At 35.2% G+C, this 27,190-nt stretch overlaps 1 protein-coding gene across 1 annotated transcript; it reads left to right on the top strand.

Annotated features, from left to right (window-relative positions):
* Nucleotides 1-253: 253 nt before the first annotated feature.
* LOC119078580 (balbiani ring protein 6) lies at nt 254-12,137 on the top strand. The gene is made up of 4 exons (XM_037186157.1): nt 254-448; nt 523-577; nt 10,926-11,083; nt 11,158-12,137. The coding sequence occupies exons 2-4, from the start codon at nt 526-528 to the stop codon at nt 11,665-11,667; spliced, it is 720 nt and encodes a 239-aa protein (XP_037042052.1). The 5' UTR covers nt 254-448; nt 523-525; the 3' UTR covers nt 11,668-12,137.
* Nucleotides 12,138-27,190: the final 15,053 nt, after the last annotated feature.

Here is a 27,190-nt window from a genome sequence, read left to right as displayed (position 1 = left end):
ATCTAATCAGCTAGATCTGCTAAATTGTTCTGGAAAATGTAAAGCGATCCGTACAGTATAATATACACACAATCAAGTACAACAATGTGCTTAGAGCACATTCGTGTTTATTAATCTATACAAAATTCAAACGAAACGAAAGACACCGTGAGGTTTTAACATACAGGCAACCTAATGAAGCCAATACAATGATAAAAATCCGCGAACGAAAAAAAAAACTCGTCTCAATATAAAGACTTTGCCTCAATCTTAATATTCTTCAGTTCATCACTTGCTTCTTGCAGCTGAACAGTAAACACATTGAGCATACATATCCAGCATAACAATCAACACTGTCGACAGCAATATTATTAAACTAAAACAAAACAAAAAACGATCGATTTGAAGACGAAGAGAAAAGAGCAAAAAAGTTACGAATTTAAGAATTTGAAGAGACTCTGATAGCACGGTATATATTGCACTTGCTGTTGCTCTTGTTTGTGCTTTAAATATTTTTTTTTGTGATATTTGTGATATTCAAAGAAAATGTTGAAATTCATTGGAATCTCCTTAATTCTGGCCGTGATTCAATTGAGTGGTAAGTGTTTTCGATTTCATTATAAACAACAACATATCCACTCCACACGCCATCAATTTATGATTTATCGACAGAATCGAGAGATCAATATCTTATAAGCATCAGCATAAGCAAGATATTAGCCAGGTTCTTCTTTTTGTAGAATTTAATGACAACGACACCATCCAAGGCGGTCCATTGTCATTCAAATTTTGTTATTTTTATTGTTAAAAAATGTTTATATTCGTTCAACCTGTTTATCAACTGATGAAACACGATTTCGGTTAATAGAATTTATGCTAAACGTATGCTATTGAAATAGAAATTGCCGCCAAGAACCGCTATGGCAGTGAAAAAAAAATAATTCGAAAAAATGCTGCGAAACTGCAAGTGTGAGACCTATATATGAGTATGATTTCGTATTTATCAGACACAAACCCGCTACAAAATGTATTTTAGGTGGTATCTGTTAACGATAGCTACATCAGAAATAAATTGAACTTTAGATCGCACCTCGTGATATAGCTAAAATGTATGTTTAAATTAACGAAGTAAAAGATTTTTTATCCAACCGTTGCAAATGCATTATTCAGAAGAAGTACAAGATTCGATAAATATTGTTGAAATTCTTAAAAATTCGGGAAATGAATTTCGGGTCTGAGGGATCATTATGACCGGGAATATTTTTTCCCGTTTTTTTTGACTGGAAATATTGTGTCCGTTGTTCATTATAAAATATAAAAACGACAAAAGTTGTACTGTCTGTGCTTTACTGCCCCGGTACTGTCTGTGGAGGTGGAGAGTCATTCTAATCCGGCAATAGAAACGAATTCACGTAGAGTGGGGAGAGAATTGTCCCGAAATTTCCTTTTGAAATAGACTGATCTGACGATGTCATTTAGCTGCGTCTCAACTTTTTTTTTGTTTTAATTTATCAAAAAAAGAATTCCTCAGAAAGTCAGATCAGTCTATTTCAAAAGGATCTAAATCATTGAAATTTCATTTTTCTTATGCTGTGTCAAGTTGTCTACATGACTAGGAATAAAAATGATAAGTCACGTTTACGTAAGTTCGACATTTTATCCATAGTTTATTATTGAAACAATTATTGAAACAAGAATAGGGAATAACTCGATAAAATATTGTGCGAAGTTGTGAGAAGATTAGCCGCAGAAGCGGTATAGCCGGGGAATTAATTATTTCAATCATTGAAAAATATGCAAACATCAATGATATGTGTGCTCGATTGATGCAGATAAAACCGTTTCATTTTTAAATGTACATGTGAAATCCAACAAAAAGTACAAGTGGAAGTGTTTTGTGGAAGAACAAAATGAAGTACTAGACCATTATTATGTACTCACAACCAATACATGAGTGATATGTTTGGTTCTAAAATAGAGACATCTAAATGTTTCCACTCGACAACTTTAGTCACTTGTCCAATAAATTGAAAAACTGAACCAACTGAAACTGACCAAATTTGCGATGCACCATTCTCCGCGCCACGCCCATCAGATCCGCCAGTTTCTACGTGTTATAACGTTTCTATTGTCGCCAGATTAGTTACAGTGATGACATGACTTGATAAGGAATACCAAACCACCTTGCAAATTACGTAATACCACAGAATAAACTGATGACAGAACGACAGATTAGACACCCGATAGCCGTTAAAAATAAGCAGAAAAAAAAATATTTGAAAATTACATTTTCGAATTTTTGACGGCAAAAACAAACTGTTAGATTGAGGAAGTAGATGAAAGAAAAATAATAATTGAATCAGATCCATAAAGATTCGCTGAACATTTTGTTTTTATATCTCGCTTTCGTTGAAGAGGCATCGTCATTATGTGTATACACTCACACACCACGTTCATAAGTCTAGTCATGAACACGGCGCTATGTCAAAATAATTAACCACTTTACACAGTAATAGCATCAAATTAAAATTAATCAAATTATTCAATTTGTAAAATGATACAAAAACGAAGAAGTAGAAAAAAAAAGCGAACCAGAGAAACAGTAAACAGAATATCGCCACTTTTGCTGCTACCTCTTGTGATTTGTATACATTCTTGTAAAAATGCTTTTTACGTTTTAATCTTGCATGATGTATTTCTGGTACATCGTTCACAAGTTCAATGATATGAACTTGAAAAATTTGAATAAAGCAGAAAAAAAAACTCGTAAATTATCAGCAGCTTGAATGAATAACATTATATTGTTCACTGTTACACGTTACATGAGATGAGGATTTTTTTCTCTTCGTTTTATTTATGAGTGAAGGGAAATACGGCGGTGAAGATTATGATGATGACGAGATGATGACGAAAATAATGCATGTAAGGTGGAAGGTGAGTGTTGCTAGAGTTTACATTTTCTCTGATTTCGGGTCTACTACGAAAAATTGGAATGTTGAGAAAAGGGGAATAAATCTTTTGCATGTTTGTTTGTTGATAATGTCAAGCGATACGGCAATAAATACTCGGAAAACCTAAGAAACTTTTTGAAAACTGTAAAATCCTTAAAATCGTAGAATATCATTATAAAACTAAAAAAATACTTGGAAATCCAAGAAAATCCTCAAAAATTAATTATTTGTTAAATCCTTAAAAATCGATGGAAATTCTTCAAAATTCAGCGGACTCGGTAAATTTGACCAAGAAAATCCTCAAAACTTAAAATAAAATCCTTCAAGACCCAGCAAGAATGGCAAAGAAAGTCCTCTGAAAATCACAGAAAATTCTCAGAAAACCATTGAAAGTCCTAAGAGGATATCCTTTTTGAAAATCCTTTGTCAACGACATCATTAATATTCCGGTGATATAGAGGTAGATTACAAAATTTCCAGAAAATTTGGCTTTATTTTGGGGTTGTTTGTGGGCAACGACTGAATCGACGAAGGCAGGTTAAAAATCGCACTGGGAAAGTGGCTACCGTATTCCGGAAGCAGGTAAAATATCAATGACTCAAATATGGAAGCGGTCAATGTAGATGAAAAACTTGAAAAAAGACTATTTTTGTAGTAGTAGCAGTAGTAGTAGTAGCAGTAGTTTGAACCATCTTCAAGCAAAAACCAAGATCCGAGAGTTATAGATTCTCAAGACTTGTAAGCATGATTCATCGGTAGTAGTAACTCCTGCGGTCTTAAGAGTAAATAATATATATTATGCACCTTTTGCCAAGATTGATATTTTGACGTGCAGGACATTATTGCCCTAGCCGAAGGCGTGGGCCATAATGCCTACACATCAAAATAACAGTCTGGCAATAGGTGCATATCATATTTTATCTGTCGAGAACAGATATATCGAGATAAACAAAAACTCCCTAGAGGGATAAGCTCGAGATTATCGTTCTAGACAGATAATCATAATATATATTACACACTTGTCACGAAGAAGTCGAGGCTTGCCGAGACTGATAGTGACAAGTGTGTACTCTATTTTATCACATAAGCGAAAACGAGACAACAACATAGACCTGAAGTGTAATTTTTGAATTAAACTTCTAGTTAAGTAATTTTGACATCCGAACACCGCGCGTATGTGATAAAGAAATTTACCGTAACGTAACCGTTATTTTCATATACCATTAACATGTTATATTTTAGCCCGAGCCGAAGGAAAGGACGATATGTCTTGTTTGTAAAACCGAGTTCTAGTAACGTGTGAATTTCGAAAATAACTGAAGTAATTGACTTAAGTCTTGACAATGACTGTGTGCAAACGGCGAACGTAATCAATCCTACGTGAGAAGATACACAGATATAATCGACCTCTTGCCGATATTACTCAATTTGAATTTGCAATGACCTTCCCAATCTTTAAAAGAACTGTTGGCGATTAGCAACAAAGTGTACGACGCGAGACGGCAAAAATATCATCACAAACAGGTACACATTGTACGCAGAAAGTGGTGACTCAAATATGTAGTGGACAAGAAAAAATTGCTTGACCAACAGGTACGAATCATACGTGGAAAATCATTTTGTTAGCTCGAAAAAAAAAACAGAAACAAAATTTTACTGTCTGTTCAATGAACAGTGTTCATCTGTACAATCGATATTTGATCTTTTGTAAGTTACGAGATTATTATATATTATTCATTAAATCTGGTACTTCTTTTGTTTAACAGCCTAGCGTTTGATGCAGTATCTACTGTTTCTTTAGTTTTAACAGAAATTTTACTAAAAATGATAACACAAGCCATCAGAGCTCACTTAGTGCATTACTGCTGCCGTTGTCGATAACAGATGAGTGACTAAAGTCTCGCCTAAATTCTCACCTGAATTTTCGCCTAAATCTCTGTTTTGAATGTTCTTCTCTTATTTTTGCCAATATGAGATCTGTACGCAATTATATTCCACTAAAGTTAAAGCTGAAAACCGAAAAAAAAAGTTCCACAGTTCCGGCTGTTTTTGTTTCTTTAGAATTTTATTACTGAAGGCTAATTTATTACACCTCTCTATCAGCAGAAAAAAGAATTAATTCTCAGTAATTAAGAGAGAATCACAATTTTTACAACCTTCATTAGCCATTTGGTGCATAGAGCTTTGATGCCTCTGCTTAAAGTCATATTATAAAATGTACCTACCAGACACACCATTCAATGGGAGCCGTAAAATGTGGTAAATAATAAAAATGAATTAACTCAAATGATTGTATAGTTATTTAACTTCACTTACCAGCTTCAGTTTTATCTTCATTTTTCCTTCGCAAAACAAATAACATGAACACAACATGTTTGTATAGGTATAATCCTAAAGGCAGCACGTTTTCTTGTTTAACAAGTTTTTGGGAGTGTTGATTGAATTGATTGATATCCAATATAATTTGTAAGACATACGATATAATACAAAGTTTTGCTTCGTCTTCAATAATTAATGATCACCAATGTGCTTTCGATGCTAACAATTGTATGAATTGAAAAAAAGTTACCTCATTCGCTGAGTGTAATCGAATTTGATAAATAATTAAATTGACAAAGTTTATAGATTTTGTTGTAGGAGACATTGTACAGTTAATTTAGTTTGCACGAATATTGAAACAATTAGTTTCTTCTACACAGGTCACGATAGTTTCAGCAAATTAGTGTTTTAACCTTTCACAGACGTCAATCACTTGAATAATTTGGACAATGGTTATCGAATCTTTTACTTAAGTAGAAGAATTCTTCTAATCAAAACTTTTTCAATAGACTATAGATAATCTATTACTTCATTTGTTTGAATTTGTATTTTACTTTATATGAGAAGACGGTAGCTTGAGTTTATTATTTATTTTTGTCGGCGTTGTTTATAACAGATGATGTGGCCGCACGTAAATGATTATAATGTTTCGGTTCTTGTGCATTTTTTCGGAGAATGCCGATTACGACATTCTACAACAAGCTTTTAACAACATGCATTGTATCACCAGTCGGTCGGAACGGCATACAAATCGGCATTAAATTATTGTCTAATGTGTTACTTTCACCTAACGAAATATTTTCGTCAGATTGAAATAAAGATTTCGAACTTCATCAGTTTTAAAATGCACTTTGTTGGCTATGTTGATAATAGATGCTATAGACAGTCCGTGAAAGTCTGAAAACTGTGAACCTTATAAGTTCGGCATCTTAGTAGAAGAAACAATCCGAGACTCATTGACATCATCACTAAATTACCATTTGAATTTGATAGGCTTAAGAGACTCACTTAATTGTGAAAAATCTGGATATGTCGGAAAAGCTAACCACTACCTCTGACAAAGTCTTGCGTTCATAAAGAACCGGATCAAAAAAATACCGCACGCATTTTCTAGTGGAATTTTTCATATGTAATCTAGACTTCGACTAAGGCTCGGAACAGGTCGACCGCTGCCGACCTGAACCTGAAAATGACTCGACCTGAAGTTTCAGGTCAGGTTCAGGTTGCTCCAAAAGGAATGACCTGACCTGACCTGGTTTTCGAAAAACCTGAAATGACCCGAACAACCTGAATGACCTGATCTCTGACTGAGTGCAGTCTTGCTTCACAATTTTGAATTTGACGGGATAAGTTCGAGTAAATTCGAATAATTTGTTTTGCATCGCTGAAATTTTCGGATTAAGATGAAATGGGAATTTATTTCAAGAAAAAAAAAGAAATTTGATTTTGTCAACAAGTGACAGAATTTGTTTATGAAGTATGAGTTAAGTCGAATAGAAAATATCAATTAGCGGAATCTTGATACCCTGATTTCACCGACATTGTGTTTTCTTGTAATGACGAACGGGTCGGGGTACCAATAGGAACTCCTTTGTAGAAATCTCGCTCCACAGAAATGGGTTCAGATCGAACTGTGAGGAAATCTCTCGTCATCAAGCTTAACACAGGAAAATATTTTTGGTTTGCCTTTTTGATCCACCTAAACTTTAATTGAATGAGCCAACTCAAAAATATATTAGCAGTTCTAATAACATTGTATTGACGTGAAAACGTTGAAAATAGCGGCGACAAATGTAATTGGGAGGTCTAATAAACCCTCAACGCTACCGTATGAAGAATCTTTTTAAAAGCGGTTTTGGCTTCTAAGTCTAATGGAAAATGCGTCAGATTTCGGTAGGCGGTGTTTCAACAGAATCCATATGTATCAGTGAGAACTTTGAACAAAATACTGATTTTCGACAGCGCTAATGTGACGAATACAAGAAACATAGCCATTGACACATTCTATCGTTCCTAAAGTCACGATCAAGACCTTTACCTAAATAAGGACAAAAGTTCGAAATTCTTCTTCAAAATTTTCGTTTGCGTTTCCTTTTAATCCAAGGCGATTGCTAACATTGAGTCTTTTTTTCTGCTTATCGAGCTAAAGTATTTTTATTTTTAATATAAAACATGGGCATGTGCTATTAATGGAAATCATCCGACAAGCATTGTATAGATACCAACCACAATACCGACCCCGAATATCTTTTTTGTGGTTGATTTTAATGATGTATAATTTTACATTATCATTTTTTATAACTTTGTTTAACAGAGAAAAAAAAGAAGAAGAAAAATTATAATAATAATAAGTATTGGCTTGAAGCTATTAATTCAGTATCGATATCATGTCGTTATCCGTCTTTATATGTATCGTAAAAGTTGTGGTTGTCTAATGACAATAAAGTCCGTATTGAAACTGTGTGCATAATACAAGCACTGAGTTTTTCTTTTGTCATAAAATGGATTTAGGTATTCAAAAGGCACTAAAAGTTTGTTCCCTCTAGATGTTTTTGTTGATGCAGTATCAGAAAAACCTAAATTTGTTTCTGTTGAAATAGCTGCTTTTAGTAGATAATAAAGTTTGAAAAAAATAAATAGATTCAATGACATCGACATGGAAAGCAATGCAGTTTGCGATTAATGCCCGTGTTTTTCAAACTCTACTCGTTTCAAAAAATACAAATGAAAGTTAAACAATTTCTCAACTTTAGCGTTTATCAAACTGCAAGCTTAAAAATCACCAGCAAAATTATCGAGTCTAGTACTTTCTTTGGTCTAACAATTTTTTATAAGATTAAATGAAAATCTATGACTTTATTTGTTGTGACATTGAATTTAATATTTAAGACCTCATAGGTCAGTGTCGGTTTTTCACTTTATTTGTCGTCGATGTCGATAGTAGATGTAAAATCGCTTAAGATAAGGGGATCATTGATATTGAAGATCGATAAATAAACATTCACCGCAGAACCGTTTTCAGTCAATTCATCATTCCTTATAAAAATGACTCAGATGATGAACGCTGTACATCTTTAAGAGAATAAATATTTTTATTGTATTTCAGTTTATAATCCGTTTAGCTAAGCATGTTTTGCTCGTGTAGTTCACTACAAAAATATTCGTTTTTCTCTTTATATTTTGTGATTTCATGATTTTGATGACGATACCAGAAAAGATATTTTTTTTTTTCATTTTCAAATTAGCAGCAAGCAACAGTCACGTCTTTTTTATTTTTTTAAACTTTTTTTTTTCTTTAATCATAAATTCTGTCTGTAAGAATACCATCTGAATGTAAGGTAAAGCAACGCATCAATCAATTTCTCATTTCTTGGTCCATTCTTCTTTCCATTTTATTTTTCGATTGAAATTATATTATATCGCTGCAAATGAGATGAAGTCTTACAAACGAAAATAAATTTATTAACAAAACAGCTCTCTCATGAATATATTTGGATCTGAATTCTTTTACAGATTGTGAAAGTAGAACTTGCAATTAGACAGGGGGACTTCGTGTAGATCAACCTTTTATAAGGTCACCGTCTTTGGCATATTATTATTACACTAGCCGATACTGAAATAGTAGTTCCTAATGGAATCTTTAGCGAATGATGGTTTTCCAGTACGAGCCGGGGCGATAAGTAGGCTAGGAACAACGTTTTGATTATAATGTGCTCTTGAGTGTAAAAAATCTTTCTCTCGCTTTCTTACAGGGCAAAGGCTATGTATAAAAACAGGGTATTTCATACATGGACAAAAAATGGGTTTTCTATTTGGGCTACCCAGTTTCAAGTTTTAACCTTGTTTTACCCCCTGTAGGAGAGTGAGAGAGAGATTTTCTGTGACTTCATTTAAGCATCAGTTTGAATTTTCAACAATGTGCAATGGCTGAGAGGTCCACTACCTAAGGAACTGGCCATTAGACTTGCCATTAGACGGATGCGACATTCAAGAAACCCTGACGATTGAAACAAATTTGGGTCAATTTTGACTCTTTTCTGCTTGACTAGCTCGGAGGGCCTTATTGCCAAAAATTCCATAAAATAGTATGTCACGTGTGAACGACCTCTAGATATGGGTTCTCCTAATACTCAAAAACAGAAACTATGAAAGAAGTGTTTTCTGCGTCAGATAGTCCCCAACCTTGGATAATAATGTTGAATAGGTTTCAAAACAATTGCCTCATATGAGTGACTAATATTCACATAGCCTCTCTGTCTAAATGTAACTGTATTCGAACCACAGCAGATATCTATGCCATTTATTCTAAAAGTTTATTTTCGTGTTTTCAAATTTCATCAACGTAATCTTATTAATTGGGACAATTTCTTTGATATTGTGCTACTCCGTATGCATAGTATACGGTTATTTATATACCACAAATTTTTGGTTTCGAATTGCATGAAATTAAATGTTGACCAAAGCAAAATGACAAACATTCTGAAACATCTACTAAAGGTCTTCATAATGTCAATAAAAATACGACATCAAAAACCACATATATACTCAACAAGAACACTGTGTAGTAATAGTAATGATGAATCTGTTTATACATATTCGGTTCCACTCATATATAATTTCACATTATGTCACACTATCCAGCAAATTTAATTAAATTCAATGAGGGACAATAGCATAATAAGAAAATATGTTGTGATTTCTACGGTGTACACATTCTGAGAGCCGAATAATGCTTTTTATTAGGAAGGGTCTATTTGCACATTTATGAGATGATATAGCGTGTATTAACCACATCACAATGCAATGTTTAGACTTGAATGAATTAACTTTAAAGACGCTTCACGTGACTGTAATAAATTGACGAAAGTTGATGTGATTATGCATGAATAATGTCAAGTGATATTATGGTAAATGGTTAATGTAGGTTGTGACGGCTAATAAGAAAATGTCGAGTAATGGCGAAGATGGAAAGCTTTTACATGGTACTGTTCCTAGCCCCTTGAAGTATCAGACTAGCAGGCATTGCCTGACCTTTCGTTAAGACATTTCTTCTTATATTTGTAGCCTTTACGATTCACTTCTGAAATTCAGAATCTGAATGACCTTTTGATAAGCTATGAAACCTATGTGAGCGTGTCGACCACATGCTCAACGTGAATTCCGAACCACGCCTGTAGGTTAGTAAGCTTTTAGAATTTCTTCATCTGGTGCTAAATATATCTTTGCCTAAGTTAGACTGAGAAATTTGTGAATGGAGTGCGTCATTCATGTCATTCTTCTGTGTACCGTTCGTTGAGGGACCATACACTCCAACTACCCAGATTGCGAAGTTCGGACACGTTTAGGAACGTTAGTTTCATGCTAGGCATTGATGAAAAATTCTTTACAGAATTTGTTCTTACCACGTGTATTACTTTAAAATCTATTCCTTCTGTTGTTTAACGTACATTCTAGTTTTTGAGATGAAATCTTTTACTTCATTATTTATGCCATGTCGCTAACAGATCTCATCTTCGAGATTCCAGTTGGAGTTAAGTTTTTAATTTCTCTTTTTCAATAAATTTTTTGACTTGTAGTTTTAGATAGGACGTAAAAGCAGTATCAATTCCTTTCCTTCAACCAAATTATTTATCAGAATTTCGACTAATTTTTAAATTTTTTTAAAAATATTTTTAGAATCCTCACCAGTGTATCAGTTTCTTCCACCCAGGGATGGATATGTGCCAGTATACATTCGGTTAGGCGACACTCCGCTAAATGAAATAAATCCCGATCTCGCATTGGCATTCCATGAAAATGGCATTGCAACAAGGAATGTAAACGATTTAGATGAGGTAAGGCCATTTCCACATCATTATTTCCATCCACACTTCTTTTCTTACAAATCTTTTGTTCTCCACGCTCACAGCAAATGCAAAATGATGCTCCGAATGATTTGTCAGAAAGTGAAGAAGATGCCGACGAAAAGATTACAATTTCGAAAGGTCCAATCAGTGAAGAGGAAGAAGAAGAAAAGTCAGAACAACCCGAACAGCCAGAACCGCCAAAAACGCCAGAAAATGCAGAAAGTGACGAGAAGATCGAAGAACCTCAAAAGGACAGTCCAGCTTCAGACAACAAAAGTGATGAAGTAGCTGATAGTGAAGAAGAGACCGATTTGTCACATTTGACGAAAGACGATGACAGTGAGGAAATTGCTGAATCGTCATCTGCAGCAAACAAATCTAGTCCGGATGATAGTGATGATAGCGTAGAAGCGACAAAAAGCAGAAGAAATGTGACTGTACCGCCACCACCACCTCCACCAGCACCACAAGAAGACGGTAGCAGCGAGGAAGTGGTTGATGATGTTCCAGAGAAAAAAACGACCACATCGTTGGAAAGCAAGAGCAGCGAAGAAGTGGAAAATCAATCGTAAACAAAAAGTTGGTTTTTCTAGTTTCACAGTCCAATTAAAATTTATTTTTTGACGAAACGGTTGTTAAGTCGTAAAATTCAAATTAAATTGTTAAAACAAAATAAATAAAAAAAAAATACAAAAAACAATCACAAAAACTAAACGGCTTTAGCGATAGCAGAAAATGCAAAAATGAAATAAAATCCCAACCATTTGCTGTTTAATTACACTTTTGAATGGTAAAATAATGTATAAAATGCTGCTGTGTGCTGGATCTATAATAATGCGATTGTTGCCTTTTTGTCGACTGAGTTCTATCTTATACAATAGTTTAAGAGCCACCACTCTGCTGCTGCTGCTGCTCTGAATACAGCGTCCATATATAAATGATATCACCGAAAGGCCAATGGTAATTTTATGACCGAATGCAATATAAATTACACATTAATCTCTAGTAAATTGCCATAATAAATCGTGTCAAAGTTGTTGAATCGGTTTTATTATTGGACATTACGTTTAGAGTCGGTGACATTATTTTCGGTTTTTCTGGTGGCCACCAAGTTTTGATGGTTTTGTACCTTTTCCGAGACTGTAACCAACTAAATGTTTTATTGAGATGGTCCTTTTTTACACAATTCTACGCGGAGAGTCTGAGATTTGTTGGTTTTAAAATCTCTTTTTCTATGTCGAACAAAGAAAATTGTTTTCTGTTGGTGACCGTAATATAGACGGGAAAGTCACAATATTTTTATGCTTTGTTGAAATTAATTGGTGTCAATCATTTGTAAACAAAAGGTGGCGAAGTAGTAGATTCGTGGAACCGTTTTCATTTTCTTGGGCTTGTCATCATAGCAGCCTTTCAAGAAATTTATTTCCTAAATTTGACCTTTCCGCAGACATTCATTTTAACTAAAGGAACAGATTCAATAATATCATAATGGTTTTGTGCTTGCTGTTTGCAACAGGTTAGAGAAAATCCACAAAATATGAAGAGATTTGTTCGTATAGTACATACCCAAATGGATATTTCAGAATGAGTAACGCAACTCGGCTTCGGCTGGGCAACTCGACTTCGGCTAGTGTTAGAAATCTTTGTGCATTTGTCGATTAATAAGCCCAGCCACATAGTAACGATTACTGGTAAGAGTACTAAGGGGTCGTTCATAAATCACTTAATGCAAAAATCAAGTATTTTCAGAAACAGAAACCCACTCTTCGTCTGTCAAGCAAAATTTATGACGATTCCAAAAATAATACTTTACTGTTCAACACGTACACCTTCTCTGGAACTATGTCATCTGTTATGATCAGTGACGACAGAAGAAACTGAAGACACTTGACTTATGCGTGTTTATATATAGACGTATGTATGTTAAAACGATTGAAGTAAAAGATTCTGCATCAACCTCTTGATTCAAGAGTCTTGAAACAGCTTAAATTGAAAAAGTATCAGACTTGATAATTATGCGAATGTGTATATATGCTTGCAGCAAGTAGCTTGCCGTCTGTGAAAGATTTAGCAATACTCACTCACCAAAACTTTCAACAAGATATCGGACTTACGAAAACGTAACGTCATTCTTTCAAACAAATTTTCTTCTTTGTAATTTAGGATCAAAAACAAAAAACAACTCGTTGAGGCGAAAAATTAGACTCGCGGCGTGTATAAGCTTAAATGTGTGCTCTCAAAGACCAAAATTGATATTAACGTTACTTAGTCCCTTGATGCACTTTCTTTCCAATTATTTTTCAATTTCCCGTCCCAAAATTTTTTTAACATGTTGTCGATACCGACTGCAAAATATCACAGCAAAGAGCACGTTCAGAAAAATGAGGTAAAATATCTAATTAAGTAATCAGTAAAACTTCTGATATGCTTGCCGTCTGTGAAAGTTTAGGAATTTATAAAAAATCGACCTGAGAATAGGGACCTACGAGACCTACGTTTTCTGAACACTTACAAACCACCGAGGACTTTGAGCCTTCCAAAATAAATGAGATAGTGAAAAATTCTTCAGAACTATCAGTCTTGAAGAGTTACAATTCTAAAAATAGTCAAGAAACCGAGACCGGTTTTAATCATCGTAAATTATGACTAGAGATAGCAACGAATGCACGAGTATTTCCTTGCGCAATGGTTTACGATTCATTTTTTTTTAACCATCTAAGTATATGGTGAACTTTGCCCCTAAAATGATTCGCTACTTTGTATTATCTTCATTTTTGTAATTATCCACATTTTTAATTAAGAACGGACTTAGCTTGACTTTCCTTTGCTGTCTCATTCCGAATTAATTACGATCATCACACATTATGAGGTGTAAAAAAATTGCTTGCAATCAACAACACTGCTGGGGTATTACCACACTATTTATGAGAGAATTATTCTTCCAGAAAGGCTATTTAATCCGCATTTTCTTTATTAAAATTTTGTATCTAAATCCGCTACGTTGTCTATATGACTAGTTTGTTAGATTAAGATAAAAGACGGGAAAAAAATTTAATTCATGTTCATAGTTTTCAGTTTATGTTAACACGTTCAGTCAGGGGTATTAACAGATAGCTGCAACATTTTAATCATGTCTTGTAACTGTGATCGACAATGACGACAAAAATTAACAAAGAATTCTGAAAATTTGGTTGTACAAATTTTAATGCGTAAAATCGATTAAGTAAAACATTTTATTGCTTGCCCCCTGCGAAAGTTGACCATTACATATCGGTTTATCCCTTGCGAAAATGATCCATTGCACAAAGAAAGAATACTTTCGGTTCATTTTAAATAGCCGTGCCCTAGCTTTAGAAGTATAACAGATTTGATATTGGGATGTGATAATCTTTGCTGTCTGTGAAAGGCCAATGAACGAGTTAAATTAAAAATCTTAAGGAGAATACACACGGTAAAGTGTCCAGATAAAGACTTTATATTAATTTGGCTTGTCGTGTGACCGTTTTTCTTGGAAAAATGACTCAGTTAATGTAAATTTCGAACTTTGAACGCTTTTTTCTCACTAGGTGATTACAATGTTGATGTCATTTGGCATATTTTGACTGTAAGTAAATGAAATTTTCGATATTTTAAACAGAAAAATAATAATGAAAAACTGGCAACGTAAATTGAAACAAAATATTTACTGTAATAAATGCGCGGTGGATGTTCCGGAAGATTAATCTAAAATTAATAGCATCGACGGGTAAATGTAACAGCAAAATTTAATGAGTTGTGTTGGTGAACGTCATATTGCAAAATGAAACTGGCAAAGCTACGGCTTTGACTCAAAATGTTGATAGGCAAAGGATAAGAGTTAAAGGCACTGAAAGCTCGTATACCAAAAGGTTTTGAGATTACTTTATCTTTTAATTGTTATTCTGAAGTTTCATTACGTTTATAAAGCAGAAGCAGAAATACCACACCATATCTATTCGAAATGTTCCGTCGTAGGTGGTGTAACCGACAAAAGAGTATAGTCACATACTTTCAATGTGTAGATGTGTCCTTACCTCCTACCTGAAAAGGAGAAATCGCTGGAAGCATTAGGTTTACAATTGTTACAATTGTCAATTCGTAGCGGAGACTAATTCTAAGACGTTTAAAGTATACTTATAGGCTTAGAATCCGCGAAAAAAATTATGTTCGTCCAAAATTTGTTTTTTTCCTGGAGAGGGGCATAAGTTCGAAGATCTGTTTGGTCTATATGGTCGAAAAAGTGCTGTTTTAGAGGGTCCCTGCATTACATACATACATTGATATCGCATTGGTAACGTCCTAAGGTTCACTCAATCTTCATAATTTTGTAGTTTTGAAGTGTGTCTAGTGGCTTCAGCGATGTACATAGACTGAATAACTCGTATGGCGTGTAGCCCAAATGCGATGAATTTGTGTGCATATGTAATATATAGTGTCTAGCCTACATTTAGGCCTAACTTTACTCAGAAAGTATTTGCATACTTAGAGGCGTGGTTATCTAAACAAATCAAATTGAATCAAATACCTTCACGTGTACGTAAATCTACGCGTCTGGCGTCATTTATTTTGCATAACTTGAGTAAAACTTTTATTACCTGTCCCATGCGAAAGTTTCCCATTACATGACATCTTGCACCATGCGAAAATGAACCATTACACGAAGAATATTTTCGGTTCATTTTACGTGAATTCTTTTGTGATAATCAAATTTTGCATGGGGTATTGGATGCTGCTACGTTTCGTAGGTCATTGATTCGGAAAGAGTCTTTTGAGACTCTCAAACTCACAAGTGTGTTCCGTTCGAAGCGACAGTTTTCAGTTGAAGTGTTTCATCGTTGTTGAATTTGATTTTATGTTCCAGTCCATCCGTTACAAAGCAATAAATAAAAGTTTTTTCATTATTTTTCTTTAAAAAGAAAATTGGTTCAAGTTTACGTTACAAGAGGACATATAATTTCACAGCAACGAGTAAAGTTGCACAAATAAACAAACGCAAACTTTGAAAATAGCTTTTCCTTGTTGATTGAGCTGAAATCCATTCTATTTGCGGACTTTATTCACTTCAATTTTGTCCGTTTCAACAGTAAATGCAGCTACTCCCATTGACAGATACAGCGAGCTGGTTATTCTCGTAACAGTCGCTTAAAAAAATAATCAATAGTCGATGTTGTCGTAAATAACCATTACAATTTACCATTTTCCATTAAAATAGTTAGACTGCAATTGTCACGATTCAACGGAAAATCGAGCTGAAAATTTTTACTTAATATATTCTATCAGCCACCATGTACACCAGAGCTTGGTAGGGATTCAATATCGAAAATAACTGCACACAGCACAACGTTAACAATATTTTTAGCCCCGTACGAAGTACTGGGGGCTTATAAGATTAATATGCCGTTTGTAACACGTCGAATTGGAAGCAGACAGTAAGGGCAAAGCTTTTGGTTATGTTCATAGATGACGAATCCGCAATAAAAAAAATGTCCGTCCGTCCGTCCGTCCGTCCGTCCGTGACCCCTCTAGCTTGAGCAAATCACAACCTTTTTTCAAAATTCTTTTTTTCCCCGATTGGTATCGACAAAAGTAAGGTCAAGTTCGAAAATGGGCATGGTAGGGTCGGCCCTTCCAGAGCTAGGGCCCTATAGGTGTTTTTCAGTCTTTCGACGATATCTACCGAAATACGCACGTAATAGCTGCTTGTGATATATCAAATGAAAGGTATTGACGAGTAGAACAAAGTTGCTGAACATTGTTTTTGTGTAGGATGCAACGCGAGCTTGTTGGGAGGGCTCAAAGGTCGTTACTCGGCCCTAAGTGTTTTTTCCACATAAATCGAGTAAATCTCATCCGATTTTGCCAGATTTAGTTTTTTATGGAAGGTAATTGAATACCGAAAAGAACGTGGCGAAAAAAGTTTCAAATTTGGGCCCTTGGACTAAGGCCGCTACTCGGCCCTAAGTGTTTTTTGCACATAAATCGAGTAAATCTCATCCGATTTTGCTAGATTTTGTTTTATTTGAGAGATAATTGAATACCGAATAGAATGATGGCAAAAAATGTTTCAAATTTGGGCCCTTGGACTAAGGCCGCTACTCGGCCCTAAGTGTTTTTTGCACATAAATCGAGTAAATCTCATCCGATTTTGCTAGATTTTGTTTCATTTGAGAGATAGTTGAATGCCGAATAGAATGATGGCAAAAAAAGTTTCAAATTTGGGCCCTTGGACTAAGGCCGCTACTCGGCCCTAAGTGTTTTTTGCACATAAATCGAGTAAATCTCATCCGATTTTGCTAGATTTAGTTTTTTATGGAAGGTAATTGAATACCGAAAAGAACGTGGCGAAAGAAGTTTAAAATTTGGGCCCTTGGACTAAGGCCGCTACTCGGCCCTAAGTGTTTTTTGCACATAAATCGAGTAAATCTCATCCGATTTTGCTAGATTTAGTTTTTTATGGAAGGTAATTGAATACCGAAAAGAACGTGGCGAAAAATTTTTCAAATTTGGGCCCTTGGACTAAGGCCGCTACTCGGCCCTAAGTGTTTTTTGCACATAAATCGAGTAAATCTCATCCGATTTTGCTAGTTTTTGTTTCATTTGAGAGATAATTGAATGCCGAATAGAATGATGGCAAAAAAAGTTTCAAATTTGCGCCCTTGGACTAAGGCCGCTACTCGGCCCTAAGTGCTTTTTGCACATAAATCGAGTAAATCTCAACCGATTTTGCTAGTTTTTGTTTTATTTGAGAGGTAATTGAATACCCAATGGAAAGTTGGCAAAAAAATTTGGGTTTATAAAATAATGTCGTAAATTGTTGGTTTTATTTGAGAGGTACTTCGTACGGGCTTTCGTATTTGCGCTATGCGCAATTTTAAAAATGAACACTTTCAGTAAATTTGACCATGCCCAACTTGACTTGCATTTTGGTAACAGACGCATTAGAGGGTTGTAGACGTATTAGGGTTCCGGGCGTATTACGGCTACGGACGTATTATGGTTACGGACGAAATAGGATTACGGATCGTACGGGGCTAAGTCGCAGCAAACGCTCCGACTGTTCTGATGCCTTGTTTTTCAGATGTTTGAATAAAATTTCAATAAATCTAAATATATTTCCTCAATTTTTTTTACCATTACATCCCAGTTATTTGATTTTCCATTTGTATTTTGTCGTTACAGAAATGTTGCTTTTTAAATAGTCTTTTGATTTCGTTGTGTTTTTTAAAACCTTTAACAAGAAGTAGCATATCACCAGATTAATGGTTGGGTCTGATACTTCTTTTGATCTAAGAATTTTACAAAAGGTCAGTGCTAAATCTCGAACATCAATATTTTGAACAACCATTTGTGCTTTCAGAAACCGCATTTACACTTTATTAATTATTAAAGCTGTTAGGAAGCTACAGCTCAAATGTAATAGATTTTTGTATAAGTCTATTACATTTCTTCTTAAAGTAACTAATGTTAGCGTAAGTTAAAAATGTCAAACCCAAATTAAAGGCAGAGTAGTTCATGGGGAATTCACGATATTCTCATATCCTTAGACGAGTTGGAAATTACTAACAAAATTACGTAAATATTGTGTCCCCAACATAAAAACGAAATATTTGATAGTGTGAGAATTGGTGGGCAAATTAGCGCGAAGAATTAGAATTTTCTTACTACACAAAACTCTTGAATTGAAAAAAATTAAAATATTGGAACGATTACCTTGGAAATGAAGTTGGAAACTTTCAGACACCGGAAGTGTACTCCAAGAAGAGTGGAAGAAGAATGGATTAGTAAATATGCAAAAGGTTTCCGTGTAAAAAAATATATTCGAATTCGCACAATTTTGATATAAGAACTTTCAGGTGACCTGAAAGTGCCACAATTCTTTCAGTACTTCATTCTTCGCGCTCTATTTTTTGGTGAAATACCTTCACTCTGATAAAATATAAATGAAATGTCATAGTTAATTTGGTTCACATAAAAATAGAGTGCTGATATTAGTAATTTTATGACAAAATGTACTAAAAATGTAATAGAATTACGCAAAAATATGTCATATGTTATATATTATAAACAGAATTTTCTAACGGTCATAGAAAAAAATTCTCAGAAAATGTGCAAAAAATGGGAATTTTCTAACGACAATAGAAAAAAAAATTCCAGAAAATGTGCAAAAAATTGGAATTTTCTAGCGGTCATAGATAAAAATTCCCAGAAAATGTGCAAAAAATGGAAATATTTTAACGGTCATAGAAAAAAATTCCCAGAAAATGTGCTGACGAAGAAGTAGAAAGATTCTATGAAGATGTCGAGAAAGCTCTGGACGAAAACCCATCACATTACCAATATCTTATCGGTGATTTCAATGCGAAGCTGGGAAAACGAGAAAAAGACTCCTATTGGTAGTTTTAGCAACGACCAAAGAAATGAGCGTGGAAATATTTTACTCAACTTCCTACAGCATCACAATTTGTACACAATGAATTCATTTTTTGCAGGAAAGCCTCAACGGAAATGGACTTGGGCTAGTGTAGATGGTGTAACGAAAAATGAGATCGATTACATCATAACTGGCTGTAAGTCAACCGTTAAGAACGTTACGGTCCTAAACAATTTTTCAACAGGTAGTGATCACCGAATGGTTCGTGCAAGAGTCACGTTAAATACCAGATTTCAAAGATCACAACTAGTTCAAAAAAGTGAAATTGACGTACAACGGCTTTACACACAAAATGAAGAATTTCCTACGAAAATGACTGCCGAATTAGATAACGTCAACAATCAATGTGAAGCTAACTGCAATATGAAAGTCCTACGAAAAAAGTGACAAACGCCAAAAAAGAAATTTTCAAATTACGAGACAAAACAGGAACGATCCAAACTAATCGAAATGCGATAGTAAATATTGCAACAGAATTTTATGAGAATTTGTGTTCTTCAGCAGGACAGAGTCCAACGGAAGAAACCGAAGATAGACCAATAATAAGAAACGTGGGATCGGAGGATATGCCCGACATAACTGTTGATGAAGTCAAGGCCGCAGCAGCCGAGATGAAAAACAAAAAGTCTCCCGGAGAAGATGGTGTTCCAGTGGAAGACAATAAACTAGGTGGAGACTCCTTATTAAAGGCAATCACGGCTTTGTTTAATCAATGTCTCCAATGGGAAGAAGTACCAGAAGCCTGGGAAAATGCGGTAATTACATTGCTGCATAAAAAAAGGTGACATAACAAAGCTGGACCCATAAGCCTATTGTCAACACTCTACAAGTGGTTTATGAAAATCATTACGAAGAGGAACACTAACAAGTTCGACTTCTACCAACCTGTTGAACAAGCTGCTTTCAGATCTGGTTTCAGCACAAACGACCATTTGCAGGTGATGAGAACGCTTATTGAGAAGTGTCGCGAATACAACATCGACATAGTCTTGCTATTCATAGACTTCGAAAAAGCTTTCGATTCAGTGGAAACATGGTCGATATTGGACGCATTAGAAGAATGTAGAGTAGACTCAAGGTACACAATTTGATATGTGTACAAAAATGCTACTTCATGTATAAAACTTCATAAGAGCACGGAGAAATTCAGAATCGGCCGAGGTGTAAGACAGGGTGACACCATTTCACCGAAATTATTCACGGCGATTCTGCAGAGTGTTTTTAGGAAGTTAACACATTGAAATTAATTGCGGCTTGCCAACTTTCGGCACCCTGGACTTTACTTAAATAGTCGAGGAATGCATCCAAATAAATTTCTAAAAATCCAAAACTGAATTCTAGATTTTTAGAAATTTATTTGGAGGCATTCTACGACTATTTAAGTAAAGTCCAGGGTGCCGAAAGTTGACAAGCCGCAATTATTTTGAATGTGTTAAACTAGAGTAAAATGGGAATAAAGATAAATGGAGAGTACCTGAGCAATCTCCGCTTCGCTGATGACATTGTACCGATAGCAGCGAATCTAGGTCAGGCTCAGCTTATGCTACAACAGTTAAGTGAAGAGGCAAGCAAAGTTGGCCTCAAGATGAACTTATGATGAACTTATCGAAAACAAAAGTCATGACCAACATCGGGGACGATAGAGAAATCAAAATTGGTGACATTGTCATTGAACGAGTCGACAGCTACGTATATCTAGGACATAAACTGAAGTTTGGTCTGGACAACCAAACTGCAGAAATAAGACGTAGGATTGGTCTTGCATGGGCAACGTTCGGAAAACTCAGACTAATTTTCAAAAGCAAAATGAATAATAGTCTGAAACACAAAGTTTTCGACACTTGTGTCCTTCCAGTGCTCACTTATGGAGCGGAAACGTTAACTTTAGCCAAAGCATCCGAAGATAAATTGAGAGTGACAAAAAGAGCCATGGAACGGAGTATGCTTGGAATAACACTCAGAGACAGAATGACGAATCAATGGATTCGACAACAAACCAGGGTCGTTGATGTCATGGAAGGAATAGCATCTCTGAAATGGAGCTGGGCGGGACATATTGCAAGAAGGACAGACGAACGTTGGACCAACGAGATATAGGTAGACCACCAGAGAGATGGACAAAAGGAATTAAGAATATTGCTGGTACAAACTGGCAGCAAATGGCAATGGATCGTACGAAATGGAAAGAAGAAACAGGCTGAAAAAGAAGAAGAAGATAGAAAAAAAATCCCAGAAGATGTGCAAAAAATGGGAATTTTATAACGGTCATTCCAATTTTTTGCACATTTTCTGTGAATTTTTTCTTTCTATTATTTGAGCGTTTTTTGTGAAGCCTATGGCCTATGAGCAGTATAATTAATTAGAATTTGACCAATGATCAAAAATTTAAAGATTAGACTTTGAACAAGAACACGAAATGGTGATGCTCATTGATTGAGGTTCCGGTTTAAATACGTTTCCCATTTTTGGCACATTTTCTTTGAATTTTTTCTTTTCATTATTTGAGCGGTTTTTTGTCAAGCTTTTCTATTAATGTTGGAATATTCCCATTTTTTGCACATTTTCTGGGGAATTTTTTTCTTATTACACAACTTTTCACTTTCGAATATATTGTTTGATGAATCTGCAAACTTTCACTGACAAAAAACGCTAGTGAATTGATTTGTATTACAGTCCAGCCAATGTTTTTCACCAAAAAAAAAAATCGCAGTTTTAGTCCAGGCGGTAGAGCTTGATTTCACTATGGACCTGAATCATCTGGTAGCTTTATATTTTGTGAATAAAAATTATTCATTGTATGACAGTGTTCATTTGAGTTCATTTTCAGTATTAGCTCCCTTATTTGACGTATAAAAAATGAACCGCTACTGCCTGGTTTATTTTACTCTGCCGTAGTCGTAACGCACCAGTTCCTACGAAGGCACTTCTCCCACAAAATCTAGACGAAAAAAAATGAATTAATAGTCAATGCTTATTAACTTTAGCTTTAGCTAATAAACCGCGCACCTTTTTTTAATAAAAAGTTTAGTTTTGTTATGAAAACAACAGTTAGCTAATAAACCATTGAAAAGTGTTTTTATATTTTTTATAGGAATTTATTTAAAAAAATCATTGCCATGACGAAGTTCGTCAGACGAACTCATGGAGAAAGATATTTTCCACGTACGGAAACTCTAAAGAATCGAAATGGGATATTATTTGTCAGTTGATAGGAATATTTTGTTTGTTAGTGTTGGTTTTTTGGTTAGATCGGTGATCACAATGAAGATGAAGATGAAGATGAGGTCAAAGTTAGCGGTTTTTCCGGTAAACTTTTCAAGGAATTTAGGATAACTCAGTGAACTTTTTTCTAAAAAAAATGTTCTAGCGAGCATAGGTTATGAGTCAACCTTTCAGATTCTGGTACAATCATAGAAAAATATGCAGTTTTGACCGAGATATTTCACTTTTAAGTTTTACACTAAAACCAGTTTTTACCGGTTCAAAACACCAAAAAAAAATTTAGTTCGGAAAGAACCCGGACTATTTCGGGACCAAACTGAAGAACGTCGTTTTACTCGAAATACCACCGATAAATGTTTAAGATTAAAAATTTACTGTGAATAATTTGACATTTCGGTGAATCGAGGTCAACAAATACACGAAAACGAGGCTTTTCATTTTTGTCACGAGCTCCGTGCTTTTGAGTCTTAAACCAGTTTCCTTCTTTTCGCTAGCATTGTAATAAACCACTTTCGACACTAGGGAAAACATAAATATGTAAAATTCATTGAAGAAGTGAATACAAGGTGAACAATACTACTTGTTCTTGTGGGAAATCATATATTTCATGAATTTTATTTGTAAAGTGAAAAATCATTTCGCTAAAAAAGGATACATGGGTATCATAATTTTACATTTTTAAACGTTCAATGCCACGAAAGAGCAGAAAGGCATTTCAACAAAGTCTTCTTCATTTGCTACCGCTTCGTTTACCGGGCGCCTGTAACTATACGACAAGTTTAAAATTCAAAAATAATAACAGTTCGTAGTTTTAATCAACCATACATTACGATCCTCGAGCTGTTTCGTTAGCTCTCGGCAATTTGCTTATCTTTGAAAGCCGACTTCTCATCTTTAAATTTAAGTTGTTCCATTCGAAATTTTAACTCCATCTCTTTCAACTTGATCTCCTCCTCTTTCAACTTTATCGCCTTCTGGTTCAACTTCAGTTCCTGATCTTTAAATTTCAACTGAGCATCCTGTTCTGTATGGTGAATTATTGAATTATTGTTAAAAAAATCCTAAAGCTCTTATTTTCAAATTTAGTAGAAACAATCATACCAGCGCACGATAGACATGTTTGGTCTATCACAGTTGAACTCAACACTTGTGCTGCCCCAATACGAAAATCTGGTTCATTGATCGATGTCGAAGTTAAAGCACTCGTCCCGGCCACATCGCTATCGTCTTCATCGGTTTCGTCTTTGTCGGATACTAAAAATACTGTTTCGTGAATGCCTATTATAGTAAGATTGAAAAGCTTATATCATACACTCATTAACCACATGAAGTGCAAAACCGATAACGGCTTTCTCGGCATCACTTGTTTCGTCGGGCACATTAACATCTGTAGAATCAAAAGACAATTTTAAACATAGAGTTACAGCCGATATCAACTAATAGAGACAGAAGGAGAGAGAGTAATGTCCTCACTTATGCTGAAAGGCATTTTTTAGCGAAGTCAAGCGTGTATGGCTCGGTCGGGTTTGAAAAAACGTCGACTCGGACATCAGTATTCCACATCACATGTGGAACTTTAAATAAGAAATATGCTAGCCAGTAGTTGGAGATTGAGGGTATATGATTGATTGAAATTTTGCATATAGGTAGACTGAATTCACCGGGGAAAAACACGTACAAACTATTACCTTTTGCATCGACAAACTGATAATGGTATGGATTGATACAGATATCATCACCATCCAATAATGCATCACATTGACGGACCATTCGTTTTTTAAATGCTTGCTTGTGTCGGAAGAGTTTGTATGCTAGCTCGGGAGCATAATATCTCCGTTTCGATCCATCCTAAAAATAAAATGACAATTTCAATCGTTTCAATAGTTTAGAAATTTTGAAGTTCACGCATACGGCCTTGACTTCAATGCGTTTCGCTGGTTCCTTGATTTGGATGATGGAACATTCGCTGATTGGCTCCTTCTCCCGAATAGCTACCAAAAAGTTGTGTAGCTGTTCAGACGAATTTCGGAACTTGTTTGCGATGTCCCTAACTCCATTGGCTGCCAGTTGGTTCGTTTGCAAGCATTGGTTCCTCAACCAAGCTTGAACCACTTCAGTTTCGGAATCAGCTGGAGGCGGTGACTGTGTTTGATTCATCTTCCAATTAAATAAACACAACAATATTACGATCAACATTGAGAATTTCCTCCGATCAGACAGTGAGAACATTATAAATGGCTTTACTCAAATTATGTACTTTTTTAGTGATTTTAGACCTCGACCCTCATACGACTTTTCCATAAAGCAAAATGTCACATAATTCGATCGATACATTCAATATTTTCATTCTGTTGTGAAAGAACTTTCTCGGTCGATAAACACCGCCGATACAACGATAATTGCCAAGATGCGATTTCGTCTCATTGTGTTCCTCAGGTGAAAACAAGGCATCAGAACAGTCGGAGCGTTTGCTGCGACTTAGCCCCGTACAACCCGTAATCCTATTTCGTCCGCAACCATAATACGTCCGTAGCCCTAATAAGCCCTGAACCCTAATACGTCTACAACCCTCTAATGCGTCTGTTACCAAAATGCAAGTCAAGTTAGGCATTGTCAAATTTACTGAAACTGTTCATTTTTAAAATTGCGCATAGCGCAATTACGAAAGCCCGTACGAAGTACCTTTCAAATAAAACCAACAATTTACGACATTATTTTAGAAACTCAAATTTTTTTTGCCAACTTTCCATTGGGTATTCAATTACCTCTCAAATGAAACAAAAACTAGCAAAATCGGATGAGATTTACTCGATTTATGTGCAAAAAAAACCTTAGGGCAGAGTAGCGGCCTTAGTCAAAGGGCCCAAATTTGAAACTTTTTTCGCCATCATTCTATTCGGCATTCAATTATCTCTCAAATGAAACAAAAACTAGCAAAATCGGATGAGATTTACTCGATTTATGTGCAAAAAACACTTAGAGCTGAGTAGCGGCCTTAGTCCAAGGGCCCTAATTTGAAACTTTTTTCGTCACGTTCTTTCCGGTATTCAATTACCATCCATAAAAAACTAAAACTAGCAAAATCGGATGAGATTTACTCGATTTATGTGCAAAAAACACTTAGGGCCGAGTAACACCTTTGAGCCCTCCCAACAAGCCCACGTTGCATCTTACCCAAAAACAATGTTCAGCAACTTTGTTCTACTCGTCAATACCTTTCATTTGATATATCACAAGCAGCTATTGCGTGCGTATTTCGGTAGATATCGTCGAAAGACTGAAAAACACCTATAGGGCCCTAGCTCTGTAGGGGCCGACCCTACCATGCTCATTTTCGAATTTGACCTTACTTTTGGCGATACCAATCGGGGAAAAAAAGAATTTTGAAAAAAGGTTGTGATTTACTCAAGCTAGAGGGGTCACGGACGGACGGACGGACATTTTTTTTTATTGCGGATTCGTCATCTATGAACATAACCAAATGCTTTGCCCTTACTGTCTGCTTCCAATTCGACGTGTTACAAACGGCATATTAATCTTATAAGCCCCCAGTACTTCGTACGGGGCTAAAAACATTTGTCGCTCGTGGTGCCAGCGGAATTTTTTAGGACACGTTGTAAGCGCGTCCTCTGCTTCGACTTGTTAGGACAAGCTTTCGACTAGTCCTAAACATAGTAATTCCTCACACTAAACAAAAAATACTATTTTGTATGAACCGTTCTCTAAGTGTCCTAATTAGTTTGCTTTCCATTTAAACCAAAGCTGTATAGCGCGAGCTACATTCAGTTGATTCTTATTAACCTGCTACAGACGGCAATCATATGACCAGTATTATTATCGGGTCTATCACTTCAATCGATCAAAGTATTTGATCGGTTGATTTCAAATCTTGTACTTCAATTTTATTTAACGTGCATTTTACTGTATAATTGACTATATTACCCAGAGCTTGTCATTATTTCGTTATCGATAACAGATAACAAAATTGTGTTTCACGATTTGTTGATAAATTAAGACATTTTTGAATTGAACTGATCGTCGATTGTCTGAAATTTTTAATAAATTAAGTTTTCGTCAAACCATTTGAACCAGTTGCATCGAATTGCAGAAGACTATTTGCAACCGAATGCAAATAGCACCTACCAATGCTCTCACTTTATGTCTATAATTATGTTTGCCAGGTATTTTGGTACATAAGAATTTACAGATCTATGTTTTGTTGAAATCATTGGCATAAGTTATAAAAATGGTCCTTGTGGCTAAATGAACATCACTATCAATGTTTTTACTTACTTTGAATTCATTCGAAGGTGTATTTTTAACCTGTTACAGACGGCAAGCATGTGACCAGTATTATTATCGGGTCTATTACTTCAATCGATCAAATTATTTTTAATCTGTTGATTTCAAATCTTGTACTTCAA

Source organism: Bradysia coprophila, unplaced genomic scaffold, assembly GCF_014529535.1.
Source record: "Bradysia coprophila strain Holo2 unplaced genomic scaffold, BU_Bcop_v1 contig_297, whole genome shotgun sequence".
In the NCBI taxonomy this organism is placed as follows: Eukaryota; Metazoa; Arthropoda; class Insecta; order Diptera; family Sciaridae; genus Bradysia; species Bradysia coprophila.
Note: the sequence above shows the minus strand (reverse complement) of the source record. Positions and strands in the feature narration are given on the sequence as shown.

Coding starts and splice junctions, on each gene's coding strand:
- LOC119078580 (XM_037186157.1), top strand. CDS start 526: ATGTTGAAATTCATTGGAATCTCCTTAATTCTGGCCGTGATTCAATTG. Junction 578..10,925: donor GGCCGTGATTCAATTGAGTG/GTAAGTGTTTTC, acceptor AAATATTTTTAG/AATCCTCACCAGTGTATCAG. Junction 11,084..11,157: donor ATGTAAACGATTTAGATGAG/GTAAGGCCATTT, acceptor CCACGCTCACAG/CAAATGCAAAATGATGCTCC.